General features: G+C 37.3%; 2 protein-coding genes across 5 annotated transcripts in view; both read right to left on the bottom strand.

Annotated features, from left to right (window-relative positions):
* def8 (differentially expressed in FDCP 8 homolog) overlaps positions 1-3,794 on the bottom strand; it is a 20,597-nt gene extending 16,803 nt beyond the window's left edge. For 2 of the 4 annotated variants that reach the window (XM_041221951.1, XM_041221947.1), the window contains exons 1-2: positions 3,614-3,791; positions 1,708-1,824 (exon numbers count right to left, since the gene is read on the bottom strand). In XM_041221951.1, the coding sequence (XP_041077885.1) occupies positions 1,708-1,810 (103 nt within the window). In that variant the 5' untranslated portion in view covers positions 1,811-1,824; positions 3,614-3,791. Of the gene's footprint in view, positions 1-1,707; positions 1,825-3,613 lie in introns of all 4 variants that reach the window. The other 2 variants (XM_041221948.1, XM_041221952.1) reach the window with 2 other exon arrangements.
* Positions 3,795-10,931: 7,137 nt separating this feature from the next.
* LOC121296579 (tubulin beta-3 chain) lies at positions 10,932-19,286 on the bottom strand. Its single transcript, XM_041222288.1, has 4 exons — positions 19,046-19,286; positions 13,828-13,936; positions 13,047-13,157; positions 10,932-12,370 (listed from the first exon to the last, which is right to left on the bottom strand). The coding sequence occupies exons 1-4, from the start codon at positions 19,100-19,102 to the stop codon at positions 11,301-11,303; spliced, it is 1,347 nt and encodes a 448-aa protein (XP_041078222.1). The 5' UTR covers positions 19,103-19,286; the 3' UTR covers positions 10,932-11,300.
* Between the last annotated feature and the right edge of the window lie 8,122 nt (positions 19,287-27,408).

Consider the following 27,408-nt stretch of genomic DNA (forward strand, 5'->3'; position numbering starts at 1 on the left):
GGACCATCCCTCTAGTCCCTGTAAAACAATTAACCCTTTCTCAATGTTCTGCTTTATTAAAGCTAGACATTCTAACCCAATATTAGCCCACTACTCAGTGGTAGTGCCTTGCAATGGATCTTGCTGATTGTTGGATTATTCAGAAATAGCTTTTTCAGCTACAACAGTTCAGGACACACAACAGACACATTTATCACAAACTAATGGGCCAAAATGATTAAAAACTCGGGAAGGTTAAATCAAGGTTGTTTTTTTAACCAGCTTGCCTGGTCCTTTAAATATTTTTATTAAAAAAAAGTTATTTACGTTTAAAAAAGGACACATATAAAAAGCAGAAGTATTCTAAATGTAAAACTCTGGGATTTGTAAAGCAGTGCGATAAAACAGAATCAGGCCTATTCTAAGTGCATGTGTGGGAAATAAAGCCAGATTAAACGACAAACAGCCTTAATCCTGAAAATCAGAGCCCCTTTGCAACGGTATATAAAATTGAAATACAAATAATTTATTTAAAATATACATTACTAATCCACCTGATGAAGACTCTTGAAACATTTTTAAAAAAATCACTTTCCAATACTTCTGTGGTTAACATAGAAGAACTGCACTATAAATACAAAAGGAAAACATCTCATACACATTCTTAACCCACCTGCATAAACTTCGCAGAACAGCATGATGGACAACCTTCCAAAACCCAGCGCTGGAAGGCAACAGCAGTTAGCAGTCCCGACTGTGTTCTAGTTCATAAACTACAAAGTGGTTTCACACCCCACTACCAGGAAATTAAAACACCCACACAATCTCATGGTGGAAACAGCGGGTGAATTTATGTACCAGTGGTTTGTATACTGAATCACAAGCCTTTCAATAAGGAAGTGATCTAAACCTATAGGGAATGCCACAGCGTGTTTCTGCTCCACTTTCCAAAACAGCAGTGTGTTACGACAAGATAGCAGTTTGGCTCAGAAACAGACTGCACGTTCCCAATATGAAAATCAAATGTATTGAACCCACATGGGGTGAGTTTGTAAGATCACCAACACTGTAGATCAGGGGTGCATAAGTCCAGGTCCAGGTTTTACAGGTATGATTATATAATTACCTGATTGAGGATTACCTGGGAGGATGTAAAATTGGTTCAGGTGAGTTACAGGTGGAACAAAGACCAGGTGGGCCCAGAGAACTGAATTATGCACCCCTAGATCCATCCATAACTGCAAACACTCATTCTAAAACTAGAGGAGCGGAAATCAAAGCATTATCATAGTGCTGCGTTTACACCTGAAAATACAGCTTCAAATAAGAAACTCAGAAGGCTCATTTAATTTTAATTTAATCCAATTGTGCATGCGACTTTGTTTCTTACTAGTACTGTAACATTAGTTTTAAAAAAAAGCGCACCTTAGCAATGCTTTTTGAAAATAGCCCTGCTTTAGTCAAACAGCTACAATATATGTTTCAACTGTATCACAAATCCACCCCATTTTCTTTACAATTGGTCAGGAACAAGAAGGACTATCAGGAGGTGTTCAGGTACAGTCGGGGGGTGGTTTGCTTTGAGGGGAAGCTCTCATGGATTCTACTGTTACCATGCCTGACTGAAGCCAGTGCTAAATTGTCTCTCTCCTTTCAGGAACACTTAAAAACTACTATAAAAAAAAGTAAATTTTCCTTGGTTTGTCTGCTGTTTGTTAATGCACCCACCATTGTGCAGCGGGTCCTTGTCTCCCCGAGGCTCCTCCTCTGCCTTGTTGAAGGGGTTGAGGTGGCCTCGTCGGAACCTGGCGAGTCTCTCGTCATATTCCATAGCATCAGCTACATCTGGAAGAAACAGGAAACCGCATCAGCAAAAACACCCTTCCAGAGAAACATGCGTCTGCTAGAATAATCTTTGAGAGTGTGAAACATGCACAGGAGAATACTTTCTCACTTGGGTGTTGTCTTCCCATGACAATGATAATAAAACAGTAGAACCATTGTTATAAAATGACACATTTAATCATCTCGAATGTTACAAGTCTCACAAATCTTTTTCAAAGTTGATATTTTTTATTTGGATAAATATCACATTTTATATATTCACTAGTGGTGTTAATACAGTATCTTAAAGTTAAAACGTGTTTCTTCGCTGCTTTGAAATGAAATGCTGTACTTCTGCACAAATACAATGTAATTTCTTAAGACGGCTTTTCTAACTGGATTCAGACGCAAAGTTCAAACAGAGACTAACACCCGTACAACAGTCTACAGAACTTTCATGAAAATAAAAACAGACAAAATCTCTTAAAAAGAGTATTGACAAGGGACTTGCGTTGAAGATCTTTTGTTTCTCTGCTTGAACAACTATGTAGATCTAAAGACTTCCCGATAGCACTTCCTGTGCAGTAAGTCACACATAACCAAATCGCAGCTGGAGTGAAACCGCGATACAGGACAGGTCATGATTTTGTTCCAAGATGCTATTGCAACTTGTACTTCTTCCAAACAGAGCTTATGTTTGTTAAGTGAAGAAAACAAGCTTTCTGTTTTCAATTCTTATTCAAGCCAGTCCACAGTTTATTTTCTAAATAGCACCATCTGACAAGGAATCTTAACAGTGCTAAATGTCTGCCTGAGTTAATTTTAAAAAGCTACCAATTGCATTGATAAATATGTTGTATTCTTGTATATTTTCTTGGATGTTACTAATATCAAATAAAATATTTTACTCGAACTTACTAAGCAACAATAAATTTATGTTCAAACTTTCCATTTCCCTATTTCATGGAGCCATGACTTCATTTGAAACTGACAAGCTTTGCACAGACAACCGAATCTTTTGTAGCGTTGAAGAAAAAGATAGAACCAATGTATCTTATTGTTGGATTGTGGTTGAGGGTGGGTATATGATTGGACAGTCTGGGTACCATGTTTGTCCATTTAGATTTTTAACACGTTTTTGTGCAGTGATGCTAAACCACTTGTTTATACCAAGCTTGTTTATATATGAGATATTAGTCATGGAATTTGCTTTTTAGTTCTTAATTCCTGATCTGGTGGTTTTAAATACACAAAGGGGAAGCTGAACCGAAGAAGTTGGGGTCTTAAAACGTTATACAGTGAAAACTGATCTACTGTAAAAGAGATTTTCAGATGCCTAGTGTAATTTAGCCTAAACATTTTGGAATTATTTAATATTACGTTAACATTCTGTCACCGAAGAGGCTTCTCGCTGCATATGCTATATTATCAAAACAGACTGCAATAATAATTGAGACAACGAATACATTTCGCATTGCTGGAAGAAGGATTTTTTTTTAAGTACAGAGCCATGTTATTTTACTGTTTTGCAAGAGACAATCAACAAGAGAAAATTTAACCCACATCTTGTCAAACGTGCATAGAGCAAAAATCTGTATTCAGAAAAACTCGGATATATTTATTTTTACGAAACAGGTGACAAAACGATCACTTCACAGAATCTGTAGGAAAGCAATGAATTGACCCATGTCAAAATGCATGCATAAATAAATAATTAAATAAACCGTATCGAAAAGGCAGGCTACACAGACACTGCAGACCACATTCTGTATTCGCTAATAAGTGCAACGATGGATAAACATATTCTTACCTCAACAGAAAAAAAAACAACCCTTACTTGTCTTGAATCAAAGTGACAAATTCCACTTTCGTGTGCTTAAATGAAGAAAAAAAAAACACAACTGTCCTTTTGTGGTATTGCTGACTGTATGTTCAAGACATTACCTTCCCTTTTATTTTGCAGTGTAATGCATCCTAACCAAAGACCCAATGCTACAGGGCGTCTATGGCGGCCGTCAGATTACATGTATGTGTTTCGTCTGTTTGGTGCTGGCCTCTACTGACCGGCTGATATAACTGAGTATATTGTACACCAGGCTTTTGCGTATCACGTTAACACTAAAGGCTACAAAGTTGCTTTTGTATGTGGGCTAAAAAAAAGTAAACTGCAGGATGCAAACATAATGTTGGGGGGGGGGGGGGATTTACTGAAACCACGTGATCATTTAGCTTCAAGTCGCAATTTAGGGTGACACTTCATTTTTTGGTTGTTTCCTTGTTTGTGTTTACTTATGTGAATGTATATTAATATTGACTCCTCATTTGCTGTATTACAGCTGTTAATGTTCATTTGTTAAAGCAATAGAAAAATTGCTTTAATTAAAGTTCTTTATAGCTGACAACAGAGTGTATGTGGAGCTGTGTGTCTAATATGATTAATGTGCTATGTAAATGGTTCTTAGTAAAGCATAGGTGAACACAGTAAAACACAGAGATATAGTTATAATAATAATTTTAAAAAAACAGGGTACAGATGCCAGTACTCTACAGTATGCAGAATATGACATCTGTTTAGACAGATTATTTTTAATGAAATGCGCCAGTGTCAAGTGTGTGCCTAATCCATGCGGGGCTAACCAAAGCTTTTTAAAATCTTTTTTCTTACATCTTATTAACATAAGAACCGTGTAGATGGTTTCGTTTTCCAGACTTTATTTTCCCTTTGAATGAAGTATGATAAATGTAACCTCCACTACACTGTAAATACACCCCCTGTGCAATGAGTACTAGAGCCCAATCTAAAACCAGAAACTCACTTCGCTGCACATACTATAGGTAAGTGGTATTGGGATTATAATACTTACTGCACAGGGAGTGAATCTACAGTGTTGTGATGGGAAAATGAGCTTCATCCAATCCAAAGTGAAAATTAAGTCTAGAAAACTACACTAACATGTCTTGCACTGTTTGAAGCCCTGCTGGTAACAAATACTTTGTAGCTGTTATAGAAGATCAATCTTTTTTAACTGACCTAGAATTTGAATCAAGACCAAATTAAAATTGCCGCAAACAAATCCATGATGGTATTAATAAACCTAATGGGAATATTGTAACCCAGTTTTCTTGCGAATTTGGAAGTATCTTATTGTATGCATTGGAGGGGGTTACTTTTAAATAAGCCTTGGGCAATATCATGTAGCAAATGGATTAGCAAAGATAGAATTTTCATATGTACTGTAGAAGGAGGTGTTCATTTTTCCTCTGTATATCTCAGTTCACAACACATGCTAGAAACGGTTGTGAGTTACTGGCAAAAGAGAAGAGTACACAGTAATAAAATATTTTATCTTAATTCAGTAACCTTAGTTTCATTGTAATACCATACTTCCTTATACAGATGTGAAGTATCCTAATGTTTAACAAGGAATGTATTTTTGGTTTGCTTATCACAAGCTAAAGCATTCTGCACTTTTTAATATAGAGCTTTTAACCTCATCTCACAGTCATGGGACAGAGTGAAGCTTCTTGGTCCAGTCCACCCTTGAGAGTAATCCATGAATTCAGAATTAAATTGAGTGTGGGGTGAGCAGCTGGAATAAAGGCTGCAATGCTGCCATTGTCCTGGCAGCTGGCCTGTAATTAGAGTCAAAATCCAATGATTCGGATTGCTTTCTGTCTCATAATAATATGAAGTCAATTCGGGGGTGCAGCGCACTCTATACACATGCCTAGACAAGGATATTTAACATTTTGAAGAAATTATTGAAAACCAAACTCTTTTTCTGAGACCCCTCAAATGAAAAATTAAAAAAAAAAATATATGAATTCAAGGTTATTTATATATTTTTTGGATTTTAAATGTGCGCCAAAGGATTCTTTTGATATTCAAAATGCAGGCCACCGAAGTGAACATCCAAATGTGCTTGGCATTTAGCTGAGGTAATGCAGTCACTGATGAAGAGGACGTCCTTGTGTGTTCTATACTGATGCAATGCCAGAGTGCAGATGTCCATGCCATCAATTAAATATGCATGCAGTCCCTCTTTGGTTGCTGTGCTTTTGTCTTCATCTGTGTGATTCAACATCCCTGCTGCATTCTGGTTCCAAATTACATCATGTGCTGTCGTTTAAACTCTATAGCCTGGCAGCAATCGGATCATGTGACCTACAGAAAGGTTTGTCTATAGAGTATTTGAAATATTTAAATATAATAAAGAAACAGGAACAAAACGATTCTCAGCATAATAAGACACACCAGTCCTACATGTTACTAAAGTAGTAATGGGTAAGAAGTGTCATTGTAAAACACTAATTAGACTTTAAATCATTCAAATTCTCCTGAAACATCTTCAATGGTAGTACAGTGGCATTTCAATTGCAATTATATGGCTGTGTGCTAACGAGCAATACAGTAATAAATAAGCTAAATGGAATGTGATATTGGTTGATTTTACCACAGTGGTAATGTTTTCATATTTTGACGTACCAAATGTATCATTATAATGTTGTTCCAAATCCAAAGTAATGCTAACACCAGTAAATAGTTCTACTTGCCTTTCTTCTGGGTAATACAATTGGGAACATAATGGTATCCAGTATCATTTGAAATAACTGCTTGATATAGCTACAATATCTAAAAGTGTATTTCTAAATGGTTCCTGAAGCTACATTTTAGAAATCAAAAGAACAGACCATTATATCTCTAGTCAAATCTCATTAGTAATTACATTTTAAGGCTCAACTCTATTCACTTATCTGTTCAATCTGCTAAAAATTATTGATTTAAAAATGCATTAACCTTGTCATGCTTCAGTTTTCATTCTATGAGAGCCTCACTCCCTGAAATTATCCCCGGTGGGGAACTGTGTAGTTGATGCAGTTGTAGAATTTCAAATATATGTAGAGACTCACTAAAAAATAATTAAATCACAAGCTTTCAAGACCTCGATGTCTCTTATTCAGGTGAAGAAGATACCTCTGAGGTCTTGAGAACTGAAACATTTTTAATTTAGTCCAATCTCTAGGTATCACCTCTCCTCTTTGTCTATCATCTCTGGACTGATATGGCTACCATTTCATCTATCAACATATATGTAGAATTTGCTAAATGTTGAATGTATCATAATCTGAGGATATGGAGTCAGTCTGTACATCACAGTTACATTTTTACCTCTAGAGAACCAATAATCCAATCGCAATGGCATTTTTTGGCACATTTTGAATGTCGAATTTGATTAGCTCATTGAATTGGATTGTCAGTACTGAAGGGCGTGGTCACTTCTGTATATCCAGAGCAGGGAAAGCAGGAGACATCACTCTCTTTAGGGTGGAGAAACAATTACTCAAGGCTATACATTGGATTCTCTTATTTTAGCACAGTTGCAGTATTGCCTAACTGTGCATGCATTTTGTAAAACCTATTTCCCATGAGGCCTAATCAGTAATCAGACCCAGGATTGAACTTTCAGGTTTTCATCTGAAACCCCCCCAAAGATTTGTTTAGAAAATTCTGGCTTTTTTGGGGGGGGGCTAATAAGAAACAGGTGAAAAATGTACCCATATGCAAAGAGTTATAATGCTTCTACACTGAGGAAGGCATTGCGTCAAGTGCATTTCTGCTGACCCACAAAAAAAGTATGATTAGATGGGATGGCTGGTGACTGCCAGTAAATGTCAGTCGTAAGCTGCAACTCTGCGTGTTTAAAATACTAATGTGAGCTTTCCAATACCTTTACCCAGCCAGTTTAAAAACCTGGACATCAGCTGTGAAGCTGCAGTGTATTCAGGTGCATTGCACATGAAACTGAAAAACAAACCATTATCACACCTAAATTGTCACTTATATTGGTTAGAAACCCAAGATACACAGCATTTGGTTCACTGTGTATTTTTATATATTGATTTTAACAACTAATAATAATAAAATGTGTATTTCTGTCATGTTATCAGAGGAGTTTGTTTTATGTTACTTTAACAATTGTCAATCAATACCACCTTAAGTGTCTCTTCACTATTTCCCTCACCAATGTTAAGTCTGTATAATTAGATGCAAATTCCAAATACATTTTTCTGAATAGACTGTATATTCAAAGTGCACCTTCTGTGTGTAGCACAGCCCTTCTAATATTTATCCATGCCGTGTCCTGGCAGCATATGGACAATATGTGATTAGCGGGGCTGTGCTGTGCCGTGTTGCTTGGTTAAATGTAATCCCAGAGAGGGGCTTCAAGGTGCAGTCTGTCTTAATTAAATCTTTAAGGAGGATGCACAACCAATGCCTCTTTTGTTTCTGTGTCCTCGGTGCAGTGCCTTTGAATTCTTCTGTGTGTTGTGAAGTAGTTGCAGAAAGTAACTTGAGTTCTTGTATTGAATTTGGTTCTTGTGAATTTAGTGCTAATTAAAATTGAGAGACACAATGGCACAGTGCCAGTATGTGCCATAATAGCTTCCCCTCACTGCTCGGCATGCAGGTGTACCTCAATCCTGAGCTGAAAATCCCATACCCTCCACTCACTCAATAAGAGAATGCTAATTGTGCCATTGCAATGTGGACTAATGTCAACTCGGGGTAATGTTAAGACCACAAGCCATCAAAGTGGTTTATATGTTAATAAGAATATTGGGAGGCCTGAACAACTAAAAGATTTTGGAAGGATGGTTAATTACATGAATGAAGCCCATGTGCCGATGAATGGTATTCACTTCTTTGCAATATAGGTATATTTAAAACACATTGCTTGCAATTACAGTAATTGGTCGGTTTATTTTCCAGTCTCTCAACTTGAAGCCAATTGAGATGGACAATCTGGAGTTGCCTTGGAAACCCTCAAGGTGAAGTGTAGAGCACCGTGTTTAGCAATGCTTAAGGGTTGGCCTTTATGCTCGTCCAAGCCCCTCAAACTAATATGCAAGTAAAGAATCCTTTGTCTGCTTTTAAACTGTCTCAGAAATGTAGAGCTAGGCAACAAAACAATTACCCTACAGAAACTAGTATGTATGTTCATATAGCAACAGACATATTGTCAAAAGTATCTTATGTTTAAAATAGAGTTAGAACATATTTGTTGGTTTTTTTTTTGGTAATTGAAAGCTACAAAAGCTAATGAAAAGAATGAACGATGGACTAGATTGTGTGGGTATGTATGTCTTCACCAGACTGATTGGTTAATTATCTTACTGTATTACTGCAAGTGCGGTGCATAGGTCTAGTTGCAACAATTCATAGAAAAGCATAGTTAATGTACATATATTTAGAATTCCTTCCAATTAAAATGAGAACATGTTATGTTCTGTAGTCTGTTTGGTCCAAATTAGAACATGCAATAATTGACATGTGTGCTAATTAACACCCTTTAGACCCAGATTATCCTTCATACATACTTGTATGTTCGCAAAGCAGGTTAGAAAAAGGAGTGCCTTTTTGCCCTCAGCCTCAGAACGTGATACTAAATAATGTTTTTTACAGAACTGAATAGACAGTTTAGGTTCTTAAATATATAATACTAATGGGAACTTGTGGCGTGCCAGTGAGGAACAGCTACTCAGTGTCTTCAGTAAACTGCTGTGCTTTCAGCTCAGTTCACTTCAGGAAAAATAAGAGAAAGAAAACTCATCCATGTGTTAAATAAAGAGATCCGTAAGGGAAATAGTATGTTAGTAGCTCATGACCTTAAAGACCTCCCATTGAATTTGAATTGAGAAATGGAAAACCTTTAGCATTCTTAGTTCTCCCTGTATAGAAAAAAAGGGCCAACTGTGAGCCTCATGGCCTTAATACAGCATGTTTAGCAACTGATGTAAACGGTAACAGACATTAGACACAAGAGAATTGGTTCAGGAGTTCAGAATATTCATAGCCTGTGCTGAGTGTTCTGTCAAATGAGCAGAACAAACTTGAGTGACTGAATGTAGGTACAGTTCTGCAATTAGGGTTCAGGATTTGATCATTCACCATTGCAGCTGCTGACAGTAATTTGCACAGTATTATATTTTACTGAGTCAGGTTCTTTTACTAATTTCTTGGTTTCAATAGTCCAAATGGAATTGCTTTTGCATCTCTTCGAACCGCACACCAGCACACACACACACGCACACACGCACACACACACGCACACACGCACGCACACACACACACATTGCAATTCCTGTCCCTCTAAGATCTTCAGTTTCATTGAAAAGCAGATGCTTTGAGATTGGGTACTTTATCCCATCTCTTGCCAGGCTTAATTGTGCAGTTTAATACAATCCATTTACCATGCTTCTCAATGCTTCTCTTAGCTCACTGTGCTTTTACTATGATTTACTACTCTTTAAAGTGTTTACCATTTCATAAGTGTATTCTTTTGTTAGCAGTATGAAAAAACTCAGTATCTTAAAATGTATGGAATAAATTGTTTTGCTTTGCCAGATTTTAGAAATTGGTTTAAATACTTTCCACTCTGTAAATTTCGTTATGATCTGATCATTCCATCCAGTTCTATATTACAATGCCCCCCCCCCAGATCTAATTATAGAGGCTGTCCCTAATGCTATAATTTTGTACTGTGCTATTTATCATGCCTAAAATTATATTCAAGAGCTTCCATAACATACACTTTTAGTGAAGCAGTATCTCCATTCAACGTGCTTCCTTCATATTGCTTGTACAAGCAACTGGTCTATCCGTGCTATTGGTGTTTGTACTCAAACGGACAGATCGAATACATTTTAATGCACTTGTGCAATTACTTGTCCAAAAGAGAAAGGTATGAAAGTGTGAAAATGATATAAATGAATGTATTAACTTTATAGCCTTTAAAATCATGATGTTGGTACAGCACAAAAAACTAGGGAGTGAAATGTAATGTAATCAAACACTAAATACAAAATCATTTAACATCCTAAATCAGATTAAAGATTAACTATGAATTTGCTCTGGTATCACAGAAATAATGTAAAGGTTCTGGTTTTACTGAATGTGAAAAAAAAAGTCAAGATTACATACCTACTATAAATAATGTTGTACATGCATAAATAACTAAATTAATTTCTGATGGAGTTGGATCCTTACAAATAAATGCATATGATAGGCCTTCTGTTGTCTATTTGGTAATAAAGAAACTGCTAATTGAAAAAGTGAAACAGACTCCTTTAACAGCAATACATTTATTAAATATTACCAAAAATAAAAAGGCTAGTAAAAAATAAAACATCAAAATAAAGGAATTGAGAGTTGCTAAAACTTGGTATCATAATGTCTGAGTGATGTTTTGTATTGTTTATTAGTAATAAATACTAAGGTGTGTTTATTTTTATTTTTTTTGGCTTGTTTTTGCAAGTTATAAACAATAAGAAGCAATGATATAGAAGGATACAGATCTAGAACTGACTCTAGCAGAGAGAGAGAATAACAACAGGGTAAGAGCACGGAGAGGGAGGAGGGAAGCCTGGGTTTTCATGGAGATGATGGGAGGTTTTGAATTCTTGACCGTTTTGTTGTTGTTTTTTATTTTAAATGTTCATTTTTGGGCTTCGGACTCTTCATCATCATCTTCATACATTTCACCTTCCTCTTCGGCGGTGGCATCCTGGTACTGCTGGTACTCAGAAACCAGGTCGTTCATGTTGCTCTCGGCCTCAGTGAACTCCATCTCATCCATGCCCTCTCCGGTGTACCAATGCAGGAAAGCCTTGCGTCTGAACATAGCTGTGAACTGCTCGGAGATACGCTTGAACAGCTCCTGGATGGCCGTGCTGTTGCCGATAAAAGTGGAAGACATCTTGAGCCCTCTTGGTGGGATGTCGCAGACGGCCACCTTGACATTGTTGGGGATCCATTCCACAAAATAGCTGCTGTTCTTGTTCTGGATAGCCAGCATCTGCTCGTCCACCTCCTTCATGGACATGCGGCCACGGAAGACAGTAGCTACCGTCAAGTAGCGTCCGTGGCGTGGGTCGCAGGCTGCCATCATGTTCTTGGCATCAAACATCTGCTGGGTGAGCTCTGGCACAGTGAGGGCGCGGTACTGCTGGCTTCCACGGGCGGTCAGAGGGGCAAAGCCGGGCATGAAGAAATGCAGACGAGGGAAGGGTACCATGTTGACCGCCAGCTTGCGGAGATCAGCGTTCAACTGTCCAGGGAACCTCAGGGAAGTGGTCACACCGCTCATGGTGGCAGACACCAGGTGGTTTAAGTCTCCATACGTGGGGGTGGCTAGCTTCAGGGTCCTAAAGCAGATGTCGTAGAGGGCTTCGTTGTCAATGCAGTAGGTCTCGTCTGTGTTCTCTACGAGTTGGTGGATGGACAGGGTGGCGTTGTATGGCTCCACCACCGTGTCTGACACCTTGGGGGAAGGCACTACGCTGAAAGTGTTCATGATGCGGTCAGGGTACTCCTCTCGCACTTTGCTGATCAGGAGTGTTCCCATCCCAGAGCCAGTGCCCCCTCCCAGAGAGTGGGTGAGCTGGAAGCCTTGCAGACAGTCACAGTTCTCACACTCCTTCCTCACCACATCCAAGACTGAGTCCACCAGCTCAGCGCCTTCTGTGTAGTGGCCCTTGGCCCAATTGTTTCCTGCTCCACTTTGGCCTGAAGGAATATAACATGTGTGTGTATATATATATATATATATATATATATATATATATATATATATATATATATATATATATATATATATATATATTTAATCATCATTGATTTAATCCCTGCTGCTTTCTAGTTTAGCCTGTGGCTAAAGTCCACAGATAAGCCCCAGTCCTGAACTCTCTCTACATCAATAGCTATTTCTATACTCACATACTGATGTTGTGCAAGTTTATATTAGGGGTATAACATGTGCATGCTTGAGGCAGAAAGGAATGTCAGGCAACCCTGAACCCTTTTTCTTACACGACATGTTAACTACACTTCAAGCATTCTGAATACATTTAATATCGCAGATATCTTTTAAGACAAAGACCTTCAGATGCACTGAAGCCTCTGAGACTGAGAACTGAAAAAACAGCATATTTACACACAGAAAATATCAGAAAGATGACTCGAAAGTACTTTTAAATTACCATCAATGAATATATAACTGCAGCTTCACTTTGGTTAAGAAATAAATCTACATTTTTGTTCAAAGCAAATGCTGTGTTTAATTGTTGAGAGTTCAGGGCTGAAATCAGATTTCTTTCAGAAAAAAACTTGGAGTGATTACACAGCCAAGTCACAGAGACAGGATAGGGAGCTAAAGGAGACATTTACAAGCTGCTGTGCTTACCAAAGATGAAGTTGTCTGGTCTGAAGAGGTGACCAAAGGCCCCTGAGCGGACACTGTCCATGGTTCCAGGCTCCAGATCAACCAGGATGGCTCTAGGTACATATTTGTGAGCTGTGAGGGAAATAAGGTGATAATATCAATTAAAATTAGAAGCTGTCATGTACCAATACCCAATGACACCATTGCTTTTTGTTTATTCCCGTTCATGTCTAAAAACTAGCCAATTGCAAAACACTTGTATCTTGTAAACTGAGCTTACTGGTTGCCATTGTTCTGGCATGTGTGGTTTTCACAATGTTTTTTGGCTTCCTGGAATTGAAAAATCATGTGATACTGTGACCTTTCAACTCTGTTGACTCCATTTTGGTAAAGTATTGAAGCAGTTGCAGATGAAATGTCACAATATTACAGGATTTCTGAGACTAGGAATTAAAATAAAAAAAAACACACACACACACAGGAAAACAAAACCAGCCTGTAAGCAATAAAACTCAAAAGTATTCACAATGAATGCAAACATCATGAAACTTTAAATGAAATTATAAATGCTCTGATTTCAATTTTAGAACTCTGTACAGTATTAGTACATTGAAAACATGTTGAAACTATATAAATTCAAAGAATGTGTGTTTTTTATTTTCAAGATGTTAGGCAGTCTTCACAGCTAATACTATCTTTGGGTCATGTAAAATCAGCTCAATAGAATTGTTATTTATTGTATTTTTGTGACTGTGGATACTGTGTGCAGCTTTCAATAATAGTAAGTGAAGCTATTTCGTACATGAGGCCTCATTGTAATAGACACTGATTCTCTCCAGCTGAAGGTCCGAGTCTCCAATGTAGTTTCCAGTGGGGTCGATTCCGTGTTCATCACTGATCACCTCCCAGAACTGAAATGATGAAACATGAAAAAATGACAAGATCCATACAAATACAGTACACACCTAATACAGCGCTAACTGCTCCACGGCTATATTTATACCTTGTTCTGAAAGGCAATAAAATATGCTGGAAAACGACTAATGTTTACAAAACTAGCTTGAAACAGCTCAGAAGATTCATTATTGGACAAGTGCAACCAAGTTGTTTCTTGCAGGTTTTGTAACAAACAGGTTTAATTTTCTTTCAGTAATAAGCAGCACATCTTGTATTGAAGCCTTTGACAAGCAGTACAGTTTTACTAAAGTATATTTTAATGCAGTATATAGAATAGTTTTTTTTTTATATACATAAATGACTACAAAATGTCATTCATTTTAAAAGCTCAAAACATACAAATAACAATTGTACATTCATGTAGTTTACCTGAGCAGTGTACATTTTTGTAAGTGCCCATTAGAAATTGCTAAAACATCTTTCGGATTTTGAAAGCTCTACACTAATCCTATGGTGAGGCCAAACACTTAAAACTAGCCTTTATGTCTTTGTCATTTACTGTAACAATTATTTTTCCACACAAATGCTGACTGCGCTCTCCACAATTTTTGTGCTCTTTGAAAGAAAAACTCTGGTTGTAGATGTGAAAATGAATGGAACTGGGACCCACTTGTGGGTAGCTTTGTTTTGGTGTGTTTCGGGTCATTATCTTGCTGAAGAATGAAGGACTGCCCAACCAGCCGTAATCCTGATGGAATGGCATGCCTCTGAAGTATGCTATGATCGCCATGCAGGTTGAGCTTGCCATGGACTTGGTAAAGATCACCAACTCTGTCACAAGCAAAGCAACCCCAGACAATGTCACTGCCTTCTCCATTTTTGACAGTGGGACCCACACATGCAGAACTCATGCGCTCACCCTCTCTGTGTCTTACAAATACTTGGCGGTTGGACCCAAATATTTCAAATTTTGACTCATCAGTCCATAAGACCGACTTCTACTCCTCAAACATCCAGTTTCTGTGTTTTTCAGGCAAGTCTCTTCCTCTTATTCTGCACTCTTAACAATGGTTTCTTTGCAGCAATTCTTCTAGTTAGGCCAGCTTCACGCAATCTCCTCTGAACAGTTCATGTTCAAACATCTGTACTTCTAGTAGCATTTAGCTGAGCTTGTATTTCAGGGGCAGTTAATCGCTGGTTTCGCAGACTTGTGACTCAAATTAACTTGTTCTCTGATTCTGAGGTCACCCTTGGCCTGCCTGATCTCATGAGTGCCAGTTTCTTCAAATCGTTTGATGGTCTTGGCCACAGCAGTTACAGACACTTGCAATGTTCTTGCGATATGTCTTAAAGATTGACCTTCATTTCTTAAAGTAATTACAGACTGTCTTTTATCTTTGCTTAACTGAGCGTATTTTGTCATTTTCTGCTCCCTTACATTCAGGAATGACAAACTTGTGCCTATGCTACCTATATTTATAATAATCATGGACCCTCATCTGTTAACAATAATTGGTGACAAAAGGTTAATTAGGTAATATGCTAGTTAACTCAGGGAACATCTAACAAAGACACTTTTATACTTAGGCTAGTGTTCTAAGACAGTGTTATACAGATTTCAGATTTTTAACTGACTTGGGCTTCAGACTGAAATCCTCTTGCTTTGGGTGACCATTTCATTGAAACTGACAAGATTTACATTTTCATTTAATTTTTGAATGCAATTCACTTATGATTATCAGCTTATATAAGTACATGTATCATAGAATGAAACAGTAAGTGTTTATAGACAAGTTTATACAGTTAAAAGCATAGATAATCATGAAAAACCTGGTTTCAAGCAGGTGTACTCAAACTTTTGACTGGTACTGTGTGTATATATATATATATATATATATATATATATATATATATATATATATATATATATATATATATATATATATATACAATCAATTTAAACAATCAATTATACAATCAATTAAAAGTCTGTCTGTCTGATCGAAGATCCCTAGCAGGCTCGAAACAGACAATGATCTCTCCCTGACTCTCTCCCCCTGCCCTCTCACCCATATGCTCTGCTGCTTCAGTGCAGATGCCTCCCCCTTATTCCCCTCTCCCCCCCTTCTCTTCCACCTCACCCAGGGGGCCTCGCAGGACAGGCTGCAGCATGCTAATAGCCAGCTTTTCTCTCCTTTCACTTAGGCACAGATGTCTACTGGACATCTGAATTGATAATTAGCTGCTTTCTCTCTCAGCCTGTGTCTTTCAATTCAGCAGGTGCTCACTACAAATTGGGTGGCATTGATTTTCTCTCATCTGAATTAATTTATTTTTCACATTGCTATTTTTCCTTTGCCATGTCCCTCGTTTTAAACAAATTACAGAAACCTATCCCATTTTCACCCTGTGTTTCTGGGTGTGTGTGTGTGGGGGGGGGGGGTGTTGTCAGCTGGTGAATTATTGATGTGTGACAGATGTTGGGTATTACAGTGATTTCAGGCTTTCACAGACAGCATGCTGTCATTACATTATCTTAGCACATAGGGGGTTCAAGAACTAGTTAATTTCAGGTACTATAGTAACCAATTTTTATTGTATAAAAATATACTATTTCACTGTTTAATGGCTTGTGTTGCAGTTGTAATGTAGTAATGCATGTCCGTTATAGCGCTTTGTTTTATAATCCAGTTCAGCTATTCAAAGCATTTCATGTAATTTGTTACAACCTGAAATTACAGCCTGTCTCTTGGAACTAAATAATTATTCAATGGTCTTAGACCAAATGTTTCCATTATGATTCATAAGTATGAAGAAGTTATTAACCTTTCCCTGGTTTCAAACTGCTTTTAGTGATACTGCTTCAAGAATAGGTTAAGATAGATCAAGAATAGCTTAAGATAGGTCTAAATGTGGGTGTCTGTGTACTGGTAATGTTCACACCCAATTCATCCAGCATGATAAAACAAGTAAATCAATTCACGACCAGGCAAGTACAAAAAATAATTTGCATGAGAGGCTGGACGAGGGTTTGAATATTCAAATGCAAACCCTGCCTAGCCTAGTTTTAGCCTAATGAGTGACAAACCTTCCAGATACAGCTCTCATCTCAGCTACCATCCATCAGCCATGATAACTCAGAGGACACATAATTACTGGGCTCTGTGCCTATTCAGCACAGAGCCTTTTCTCACTGCTAAGTGTCTAGATTCAGCAATTATGCGCTGCAATTGGCAGAGTAATTTAGCAATTTCCAATGCTTACATTATGAATGTATAACAGTGTGCCGTGTTTTTTTATTTACTGTAGTTTACCAATCAATTTTTCTTTATGATGATTTCCTATGCTTCAATACCGCTGAGTAAAAATGACACTGTGGAAGGTGAGGGTGGCTCTAGAGTGCATTGCATAGTGAAGGCCCAAGAAGAACTACTTCAATGGGTTTCTCGGTCATGTTGCATAGCGAAATCATATATCACATGTGTGTACACTGTGTGCATTGCTTACTAGTTTGATTCTTCTTAATCTTTTTCCTTCCACCACAAAGCATGCTAATCTGAGACATTGACAGTCAGCTGAACACAGAAAAAGGGGCCAGGATCAAAGTTGCAAAAAGAAACACCTTTATAAACGATCATAGAACAGCACATGCCAATGGGACAATGGGAAAGCACTTCAGCAATGCTGGATGGGGAGATACAGGAAAGTGTAAACAATGCTATTGGATTACATTTATAGTACTGCTGTATTCTCCTGAAGAAAACCTAGTGCAATCCCAGTATTGCCAATAATGCTCGAGAAACTATTTGTATGTCAAAATATGAAAATATGTTACCCCTGTAGTACTATTCCAAACCATTGTAGATGGTAAATTACCATTGTCACCAAGTACACAACCAATGCATTGTCATTGAAGATGATTTGGTAAGTAGTAGGTCATGTTCTTAATGGCCAAAACAATTGTGTTGAACTGTCTGTGTATGTGTATTGTACTTGCAATTCCAACAAAGAACTGAGACTGAACTCAGAAACAAATTATATTACTACTACTGCTTCAAATAATAATAATAATAATAATAATAATAAAAACAACAACAATTTGTCGATTTGCGTGGGGTGGGGTGAGGGGGTGACCACCCCCCCCCCCCCCCCCCCCCCATACACACAAAGAGAGAGCCGGGGAGGGGGGGGGGTGTTTAGATCTGTTATCTAAGAGACAGGAGAAATAGCGCCTGTCTGCCGCCTGTGGCTATGTGACGCTAATGTATATTTTGCAGTCCACGTTCCTCGGTGTTCGCACTGCAGAAGCGATTATGTCTCTTTGTTAGGAATTCTGCAGTCTGAGGGTGTGGCACCGTTTTAAAAACCAGGAATTGAGCACTGGAAACTAAAATCTTTTCAGACATATTTTCCGTTATTTACCAAGTACTGTAATGCCGTTTTAGTAATCCTTATCCATTCTGAGTTTTTCTGTCTTTCACAGAAGTTTTTACCCTTGGGTGCAATTCATTTTTAAAAGACTTAATGCAGGACGCTCTTCAGTATCATAACCTAAGCGTGTTTTTTTTTTTTTTTTTTAACTGAATTTAGAAGTAATGTTTTCAAGTTTAGTTTTATGCTATTTCGGATAAGACAGTAAATTAACCCACCCCCTGCCGCCGTCCCTCCCCGACTGTCTGCAATGTGGGGAGTGGTCATAGAATGCTATACACTTCAGCTCAGCTGTAGCAAAATTGAAAATCAGTCAGTCGTATTCTGCATGTGACAATCGTTACCGTGGTTAAAGTGATCGTTAAAAAATACACAGAAAAGGAAGCAGAAACTAATCTGTTAAACTGCAATCATTGTGTAAAATTCAATGGTACTACTAGCGATGCCTCCGCAGTTGAGCTGGTCATTTTCTAAAACAACGTTTTGAAGACTAAAATGTTCAAGTTGCAAAGTGTACATTGTTGTAATTACATTAAATGAATCCAATATTATACATAATGAATTAAGAAAATATTGTATTTAGCTAGAAACTGTTTTTATCCCCCAAGGGCACGCCAATAAATTCAAGCATTATCAATTTTAAAAGAATATTCCTTTTTAAAATCATTTTATTTTATTGCATTTTATTTTACCTTAGCTCCAATCTGATTGCCACATTGGCCAGCCTGAATGTGAACAATTTCTCTCATTCTTCCCTCTGGTGTGATAGTGAGTCCTGTACAAATGCAGTGTGGGGATGCGGTGGTCTGTTCCAGGTGTTCCAGGCAGGCAGGCAGGCAGGCAGGCAGGCAGGCAGGAGAAGACTGTGAAACTACAGTCTCGGGGTTTTTATATTGCTCCTTGTGCTGCTGCACTGCCTCACAAAGAGAGATGCTAATTTCAACGTGCCGCTGACGTAACTTTCCCCAGGAGAGGTGCAAGGCAATGCCCAATCAAGACCATCAGAGAAATACTGCAACATCCCTGCGTCTAATCGCTTCTCAGCTGCGATCTGTAGAAGCCAGCTGCATCAGCACCGAGGCGGCCTGGCTGAGGGCGAGTCACCTGTCATGAGATCGAATAGCAGAATTACTGTACAGGAAAACTCCTGTGAGACTGGAAATCCGTATCGTTTGTCATAAACTGAAGTTTTCAAAATATACTCGTGCACTAGATTTGTGGCTAGCGGTATTTATCAGCACAAGAACAAAGAACGAGGGTTATTTACTTTAACCAGGGCATTAGGAAACATGTTGCCGTTTACCCTAAAACTTTACTGCGGTTTAACACAACATCGCAAAGGGTTCTAAAGTACAATGCAGTCCTGGAGGTAGCGCTAAGCACGCTCAGCTGTTTCCAGCAATATAGTTAACAATGCCACGCCACACTTACCCTTTGTGCAAAGTAAACATTTGCATCACGACAACAGAGTGGGTATGCCTAAACATCACGACCTGAACAAAACGACGGGGAAGTAATTGGGGTATTTTTTAATATATATATATATATATATATATATATATATATATATATATATATATATATATATATATATATATATATATATATATATATATATATATATTTATTTGGATAAACATGGATAAATTGTGTAATTAATCCTTTTAGTTTTTGTTTTCTACAGTCTGTGAAAACTCAGCAAGGCATGGGTCTTTGTGTCTGAAGCCGCACAATGAAGGCATTCTTTGTACATCACAAGAGCCTCACATCCCATTTCAGCTGGCTGCCTGCTTTTCACAACGTCTGCACGTGAACTGCACAGATTTCAAAACTTCAAAGGTTTTTTGCAGCTGACCTTATTTCAACAAATAACTCAAGATGTTTCGATATCTTGAACCCTGTCCCACAATCATTCTTTCGATATATTTTTATGTTTCTATGTTCTAAACTCCCTTACAGCAGTTTAGCCCTGGATGTGCACTCTACTTTATCAGAGCCTGCTTTCTGGTCAGTTTGTTCGCCAGATATAGTTTTAGCTGATATTTTCCTGCTGGTCACTGTGCTGTTCTAGTAGGAGTATGCTTCTGCTAATACTTCAGAGTCATTACTGTCCTTATAAAGCTACCAAAATAACAAAACAATACATATATCTGATGAAGATAACAGATAGTTTTAGTTTATTCAGTATTAGATAATTGCATACAGTTTTTTGTTATAAATTGCAACCTACTTCAAATGTAATCCTTGGGTAAATTATAACAGTAACCCAATTAAGCCTTTTCTGTTTTGTTCTAAGTGGGTTAATTTCAAATCATTTCAGGTACATAAACATGTAAGCACAATCATTCTCAGTTCAAATAAAATGAAGGATGCTAAATGTGGATTCACTGCAAAAAAAAAAAAAAAAAAAAAAAAAGAATTACAAAATGTACATGGAAGTTGCAGTTCATATAAACAGGCAGTTTGTTCGGTGCATAGTTACAATAGTATGGGGAAGCTGCTGCTTCATTGTTTAGCTACAGGGGCTTTGTAGCAGCCTAAAGGAATATTCATGAGTCATTGTAGAACCACCAGGCTCTGTATCCAGAGTAGAGCAGTGCCAGGACTGTCTTGCCTAGCCTAGTTGGGGGCAGGGAGGAATCAATGATTTAACAAAATGATTGAATCCACTGTACAGGTTCAAACGTGTTTACCAATTGCAGTAGTCAGCCCAACCCACTGTTTTCAACCTTAATGTTTTTAAAAGGTATTATTGGAGACTTCAGAGCATGATTCTGCAACAATACTGGTTATATGTTCAATACGAATGATGTGTCATGAATGTTGTTCAGCAAGAGATTGCCTGCTGTCCACTGAAACACAATCAGAACAAGAGGATTCATCTCATAGGGCTGTCCTGGTGAGCAGAAAATACATGTTGCATTTAATGCAGGACTGTCTGAGGAGTAAAGAATGTTCAAATGTTCACTCCATTCTAGAATTGGGAGACACTTATAAGCAGATGTTATAAATCTGCTAGGGAGGTCAACATTATTAATGTCATACATTTAAGATGACTGGCTATACTGATAACCTGACTGAGACCTCATCACCATCTGGTAGTAATATCCCTGCGCACCAAAATGGAGAACAAAGGAACTATTTTCCTCTATGTAGAAATGCTATGAATGAAGACCGCCATGTCTTCAGTGACATATAACTGCAATAATACCCCCTCAACAGGCATTACCAGCGATCATGGATGGGTAGAAATCAAAAGATTACAAACCTCTGACTCAATTCTGTTAAACTGTCTACAATCTTTGGTAATTCCCTCTGTATCAGGTGTTCATGCCTGACTATAATATTACTAATTATTTCTTAAAGAATATTATCAGGTGATATAAATATACATACACTATAATGTTTATTCAGCAAAAAAAATGAATTGCTAAACAACTTGAACCTCCTGAACCATTCTAGAATGGTTTAAATTCTCGATTTGCATGGAAAATTCATGCAAGGAATGCATAGACCTAATAAGTTTTAAAATCAATGAAATATTGGTTTAAGCAGCTATCAGGAGCAAATGAATTTTGTTAGATAGTTAGATACTCTTTTCTTATTGTCATCATGAGGGTACATTTTGGATGTACTCATTTTACTTGGCTAACTTGTCATGCAATTTGAATGTGAGAGAATTGATTGAAAAGTTTCAAAGTGATTTCAGTGCTTTTCCATTTGACAGATGGGGTGAGTAGGGACAGCTGCACTGCACCCGAGGGCAGCTCTTCGATTCTCTTAGGATATTCTGTGTTGAAGGAGGGCGTGTACTTGGGCAACGTGAAAAAAAAAATGGAGTCACTTTAAGCTTAATAGTGAAACTGTAAAAACTATTTAAAGGCAAGTAAGATAGAAACTCTTAGTTTGAATCACAGCCTGAATTAGCAAGTTTCAAAGTGGGCTTAGAACTTTTGTATTTGACAGATGGGTTCAAAAGAGACACCTGTATTACACCTGTATTTGAAGCTACTGTTTCAAATGAGCAATGACTGCATGTATTTTGTTAACTAATCTAATCCGTTTAGTAATAAACTGCACACCATTTTGAATTGGTGTAGTTCAATGACATACATATTTATAACTGTTAGAAAACAGTCACTATTTAGCTTATAAAAAGTTATGTTGGTGCATTAGTAATAAATAAATAAATAAATAAACAGCTGACAAAAAAAAAAACCTGATGTTATAAGCACTCAAAAGATCCTATCTATTAGTCATCCTGTTTTATGTAATGGGCCCGTTTTTCACGGCTTTACAACATGCAAGGATAAGGGCTCCCTCTAGTGGTATTATTGTAGCATTGCATTGGCTTGGATTTAGTTATAGGTCACATGCTTGTCCGTTATGTGGTCTCCCGTAAGGTTTAAAAGTAGTTTTAAAATTACCTCGTGCCCCAGGCCCTCTGAGATGCTGGTAGCTTTTTAGGGTGCCAGATTAACACTGCCCTTATGGAACATACATATATTTTTAATATATGGTAGAAAAGTATGATCCTTATACTTTCTTATTTATAGAAATGGGCCCCTTTTTTATATATTTAAATATATGGGATATATTTTAAATATATTTTAGTCTGTAATCCATAGATTTATTTTACAATGTTTACAGACTAATGATCATATATGGTGCACCATATATTTTCAACACACACACACACACACACACACACACACACACACACACACACACACACACATATATATATATATATACACACACACACACACACACACACACACACACACACACACACACACACACACATCTCTAAATCTATTTTCATGATTATCTCAATTGCATTGGCAAAAAAATTACCTTTCAATAACTTAATTGAAAAATAATTTTTCACCCCCCAGACACACCCAGTAAAGCTGAAAAACACACCAACATATATAACTAAAGAACCACTAGAGATAGCCTTTGGCCACATAGACATAAATCTTATCAAAAACATATCATTCTGTGTGTACAATTACATGGGACAGCCATATAAAGATGTGATATCTACAATTATTATGGCAATGGGTAACTACCAGTAACATGATTTCTATAAAACGGGACGTTGTTTTTATAACTTGTCACCTTTATATACTGTAGCTGAGGAATGTTTTCCACGTTTTGACTTTTTATTTCTCCTAACCTATTAACAGATACAAGCAACATTTAGATATGCATGCGTGTCAATGTCTCTACAGAAACTGAAACGCAGAATGGCATTGCAGAAATTGGGATTGCTATGATGATACTTTAATTTTCCTATGAAGTTCAGTCCTGCATAGGGAGTCGCAGTAGCTGCTCTGCCTTGTATTCTTACTTGCACACTCTTACACTAAAACACTCTTACCCATATATATTTAAGCAATAGTTTGTGTTTACAGTCAGACATTAGTATTACCGGTACTACATTTCCTTTTTATGCTTACAAAATATTCAAGAGAAAAATTTTAAATCAATTTTTAAAGATACAATTTTGATACAGGACTGGTATACCCAAGATGTATTTTACATATTTCAGATTTATTTTTGATCTGGCAGCTGTCACTTACCCTAATCAATACAAATAAAATTACCAAACAGAAAAGGGACATTAGCCTCAAAAAAACTGATCAAGGACAGATGTCACTACAGTGTACAATGCCTCTCACGTCACTCTCTTCCAGGTGGGTCAATTCAATATTTAAAGAGCTACAGTGAACAAAGTAAGGTTAAGGGTTCTGTGCACTTAATGTCAAAAGAACGTTTGCATTCATTGAACAGAAGAAAATTAAGAACAAGAGGAAACCATTCTGCCCTTCTTGTCCAGTGGTTAGTAGCTGATTGATCTAAAAACTTTGTCAAGCTGGGTCTTAAATTCAACAGAGGTCTTTCTAATTGTAATCACTGTACAATCATGTTTTTTTTTTCATTATCCATAAATCAAAAATATATGGTAAAAAGTTTAAAGCATTTTGGAGTACCCGAGAATCCACCTAGATTGAATGAACCTCAGATGTGTAATGGTAATACAGGGGTAAACCCATGTAGGTATATGTAGATAATACAATCCAGGCTGATTTCCCTGTGCTGCAAAATGCTCTAAAACAGATGAGGTTTATCATGGCGTGGTACATCAAATCAACTGAAGTCACATACACAAATATTTCGGTTAGTGCCTACAGTTTAAATATTTTCTCTGCTTTTTTTTCTAAGTTTTACTTTACAGCTTTCAAACCAGTAGAAAACAAAACAAAACAAAAAAAAACTTGTGTTAATCTCTATAGTATTCTCGTTAGGAAACCCAGGCAGAACTGTTAGCAAGCCACAACATTTCCTGGACTGACTGCACAATGAGTGGATGTTATGTGGACATGGTGTCTTGGTGCCATAATGGATTATCAAATATCACTGGTATATCAAATATGATAGTACAACTATTATACCATCTTATCAATGGCTTACTTGACTAGCTGCCCTAAATAGATTTTTTTTTTTTTTTTTTTTACATTCTATTTGTCTGTATTTAATTTTCAATGTAAGAATTATAACACTCTGAGCCTTAGGTCTAAAGATGCTTCTTGGCAATCAATGTTCCATCCCGTGCTGCCTGATCTTTTCCAAGAGTGAAGTTCTGTATACCATCATGCAAGGTACAACTGCACCCAGGCACATAAGAACAATAAAGTGTAAGTGCCAAATTAAAAAAAAAAAAAAAAAAAAAAAAAAAAACTGAAGAGCTCTGACATGCACTTTGCTGGTCTCTTACTACTTCTGCAACGTTAGCAGTAGCCATTCACAAACAAAACGCTGCAAACTTAGAGTGGTGTGTTGTGAACATGACCTAATGCTCTTCACCATTTAATACTGAATGAAAGGTGCTCAGAGGGCTACTGTTCTACAAATTCACAAAAGCAATACTTTTATCTGCGATTATTTTTTATTTCTAACCGTTTTAAATCCTGTTTTTCTAGTTTTCAGAAAACAAAGGGCCATTCTCTTTGCCAAATTGATCCCCTTAATGTTTCTAACTCTTAGCAAAATCACATTTTCTACTTTGTTGTTTATGTGGTAAAGGTCAGGAAACCATTTTACTCTGGTCTTGTGAGTCTAATAAACAGAGAGATCCATAGATACACTGGATAGTCCTAAGAGTTTATAAATAACAGAGGCAACAAAAAAAAAAGACAGCAGACATAGCTTTGGGATATTCAAAGCTGTAAATAGTTATAATATTTAACTCCTATATTCTTGGATTTGTAAACCATAGGGACAGGTCTCATGGTATCTGTAACTGAAGCATGTACTGCAAGTATATTATGTGTTGGGAATCAGACTTTTGTTGGTTATATGCCAATTACAATTCTAAAGCTACTAAGAAACAACTTAACGAACAATTCACACTCAAAAAAATATCTGGTTGTTTGGCAATGCATGTATAGCTGCACAGAGATATATATATAACCTTTATATTGTAATGGTGCATACATTTTAGCTTTACACTAGAGCTGAACCAAGTTACACTTTGTGAGGTTCACACAGTAAACGTGATCGTCGACTCCTACAGCTTTGGCAAGTTTTGTAGCACCTAGAATTTTAGGATTGAAACAAAAGAAAAAAATATATATATATATATGAACATATTATAGACCTTTTATTTCACATCATGTAGTCACAGGAACTGCCCTTTAAACCATTCTGTGGTTTTATTAGTTGAAGCAGATTTAAACACTGTGTTCTGCATTCTGAAATAGCTCCCAGAAGGAAAAAAAGAATAGAATGTAAAGCACATCCCCCTCTGTAAACAGTCTGAGCAGTGCAAAACGCAAGCAGCACATGTGCCACAGTGATTTTATAAGATTCAGCTATCACGAGAGGGGTAGTGGATAAGGCTGCCACTTTTAAACATGTAAACCCACAATAAAGGTTTAGAAAATCCATAAACTATAAACTATAAGGAGCTGGAAAGTCATTCATCTCCAGATTGTTTTTTTAAAACGTTTTTATTGAGTTGCACTCTCATACTGATTCAATGGCATTAAGATTCATCGTCTATATGGAACAGGTGATGCTGTAAGAAAATGGTAAGTGAAGTTCAATTCATTAAGAGCTGTAGTTGAGGTTTATCGAATGCTCCATACTCCTTCAATAAAGTATCTTTGTGCAAATAATTTTTTTTATCTTGTTTGTTTGGTTTTTTTATTATTTATTTTGTAAATTTAATGAAATCCTACTGGTATATAGGCATGGTCTGAGGGATTGTTTTGCGTGTTTAATAAACTGTAATCATCTTTGTACGCCCGATATTCCCTTGGCTCTGTGGGAGACTAAATAAACTAGCCAGCCCAAACACAATAAAGCCAGCAAACTTTTACATGCAAAAGGATATATTGACTTATCACTTGAAGCCAGTAGACTACCCTGTTCATGCCCAAAGTACTCTTCTCATATTATAATATTTACATAAAATAAAAAATAATCACAAAGTTTTTTGTTACCGTAATATTTATTTTTAATAAAAATAATTGTTGATTATGTTTCTCTGTCACGTTTCTAGTTCCTCGTGTTCTCTGTGGCTCCTCTTGCTTCTGGGGGGCCTCTCTGAGGGGAAGAGTCAATTGTTTTTGTTTTGCCCTTCTTCCCTCTCCCTCCCCTCTGACGCTTTTTTCGAAAGAGGGATTCTGGGGGTCCAGGGTGGACAGGGCTCTTCCTTGGTTCCCACATCTTCTTTTCTTCCTTGATGCCTTCCTTCACCTCAATCTCTCCTTCTACTCCTCCCTCCATCCCCTGTTCTTCCTTCACTACTTCCTCCCACTCACTTAGGTCAGTCTCCTTGTTCCAAGTTGGTGGAGTTGGAAGACTTTCCATGAGAGGAGGTAGAAACCACATTCTCTCCTTGTCCCTCCCCCTGATCTGCCTTATCCTTTGTGGTAAAGGAGGAAAGATTGGGGGCTGCAGTGTTTCTTGATTCAATGAGGCCTCCGTGTTCCAGAGCTTCTTTCTGTTTTGTCTCCTTCTTTTCCATTTTTCCTGTTCTTTT

Source organism: Polyodon spathula, chromosome 21, assembly GCF_017654505.1.
Source record: "Polyodon spathula isolate WHYD16114869_AA chromosome 21, ASM1765450v1, whole genome shotgun sequence".
NCBI classification, from domain to species: Eukaryota; Metazoa; Chordata; class Actinopteri; order Acipenseriformes; family Polyodontidae; genus Polyodon; species Polyodon spathula.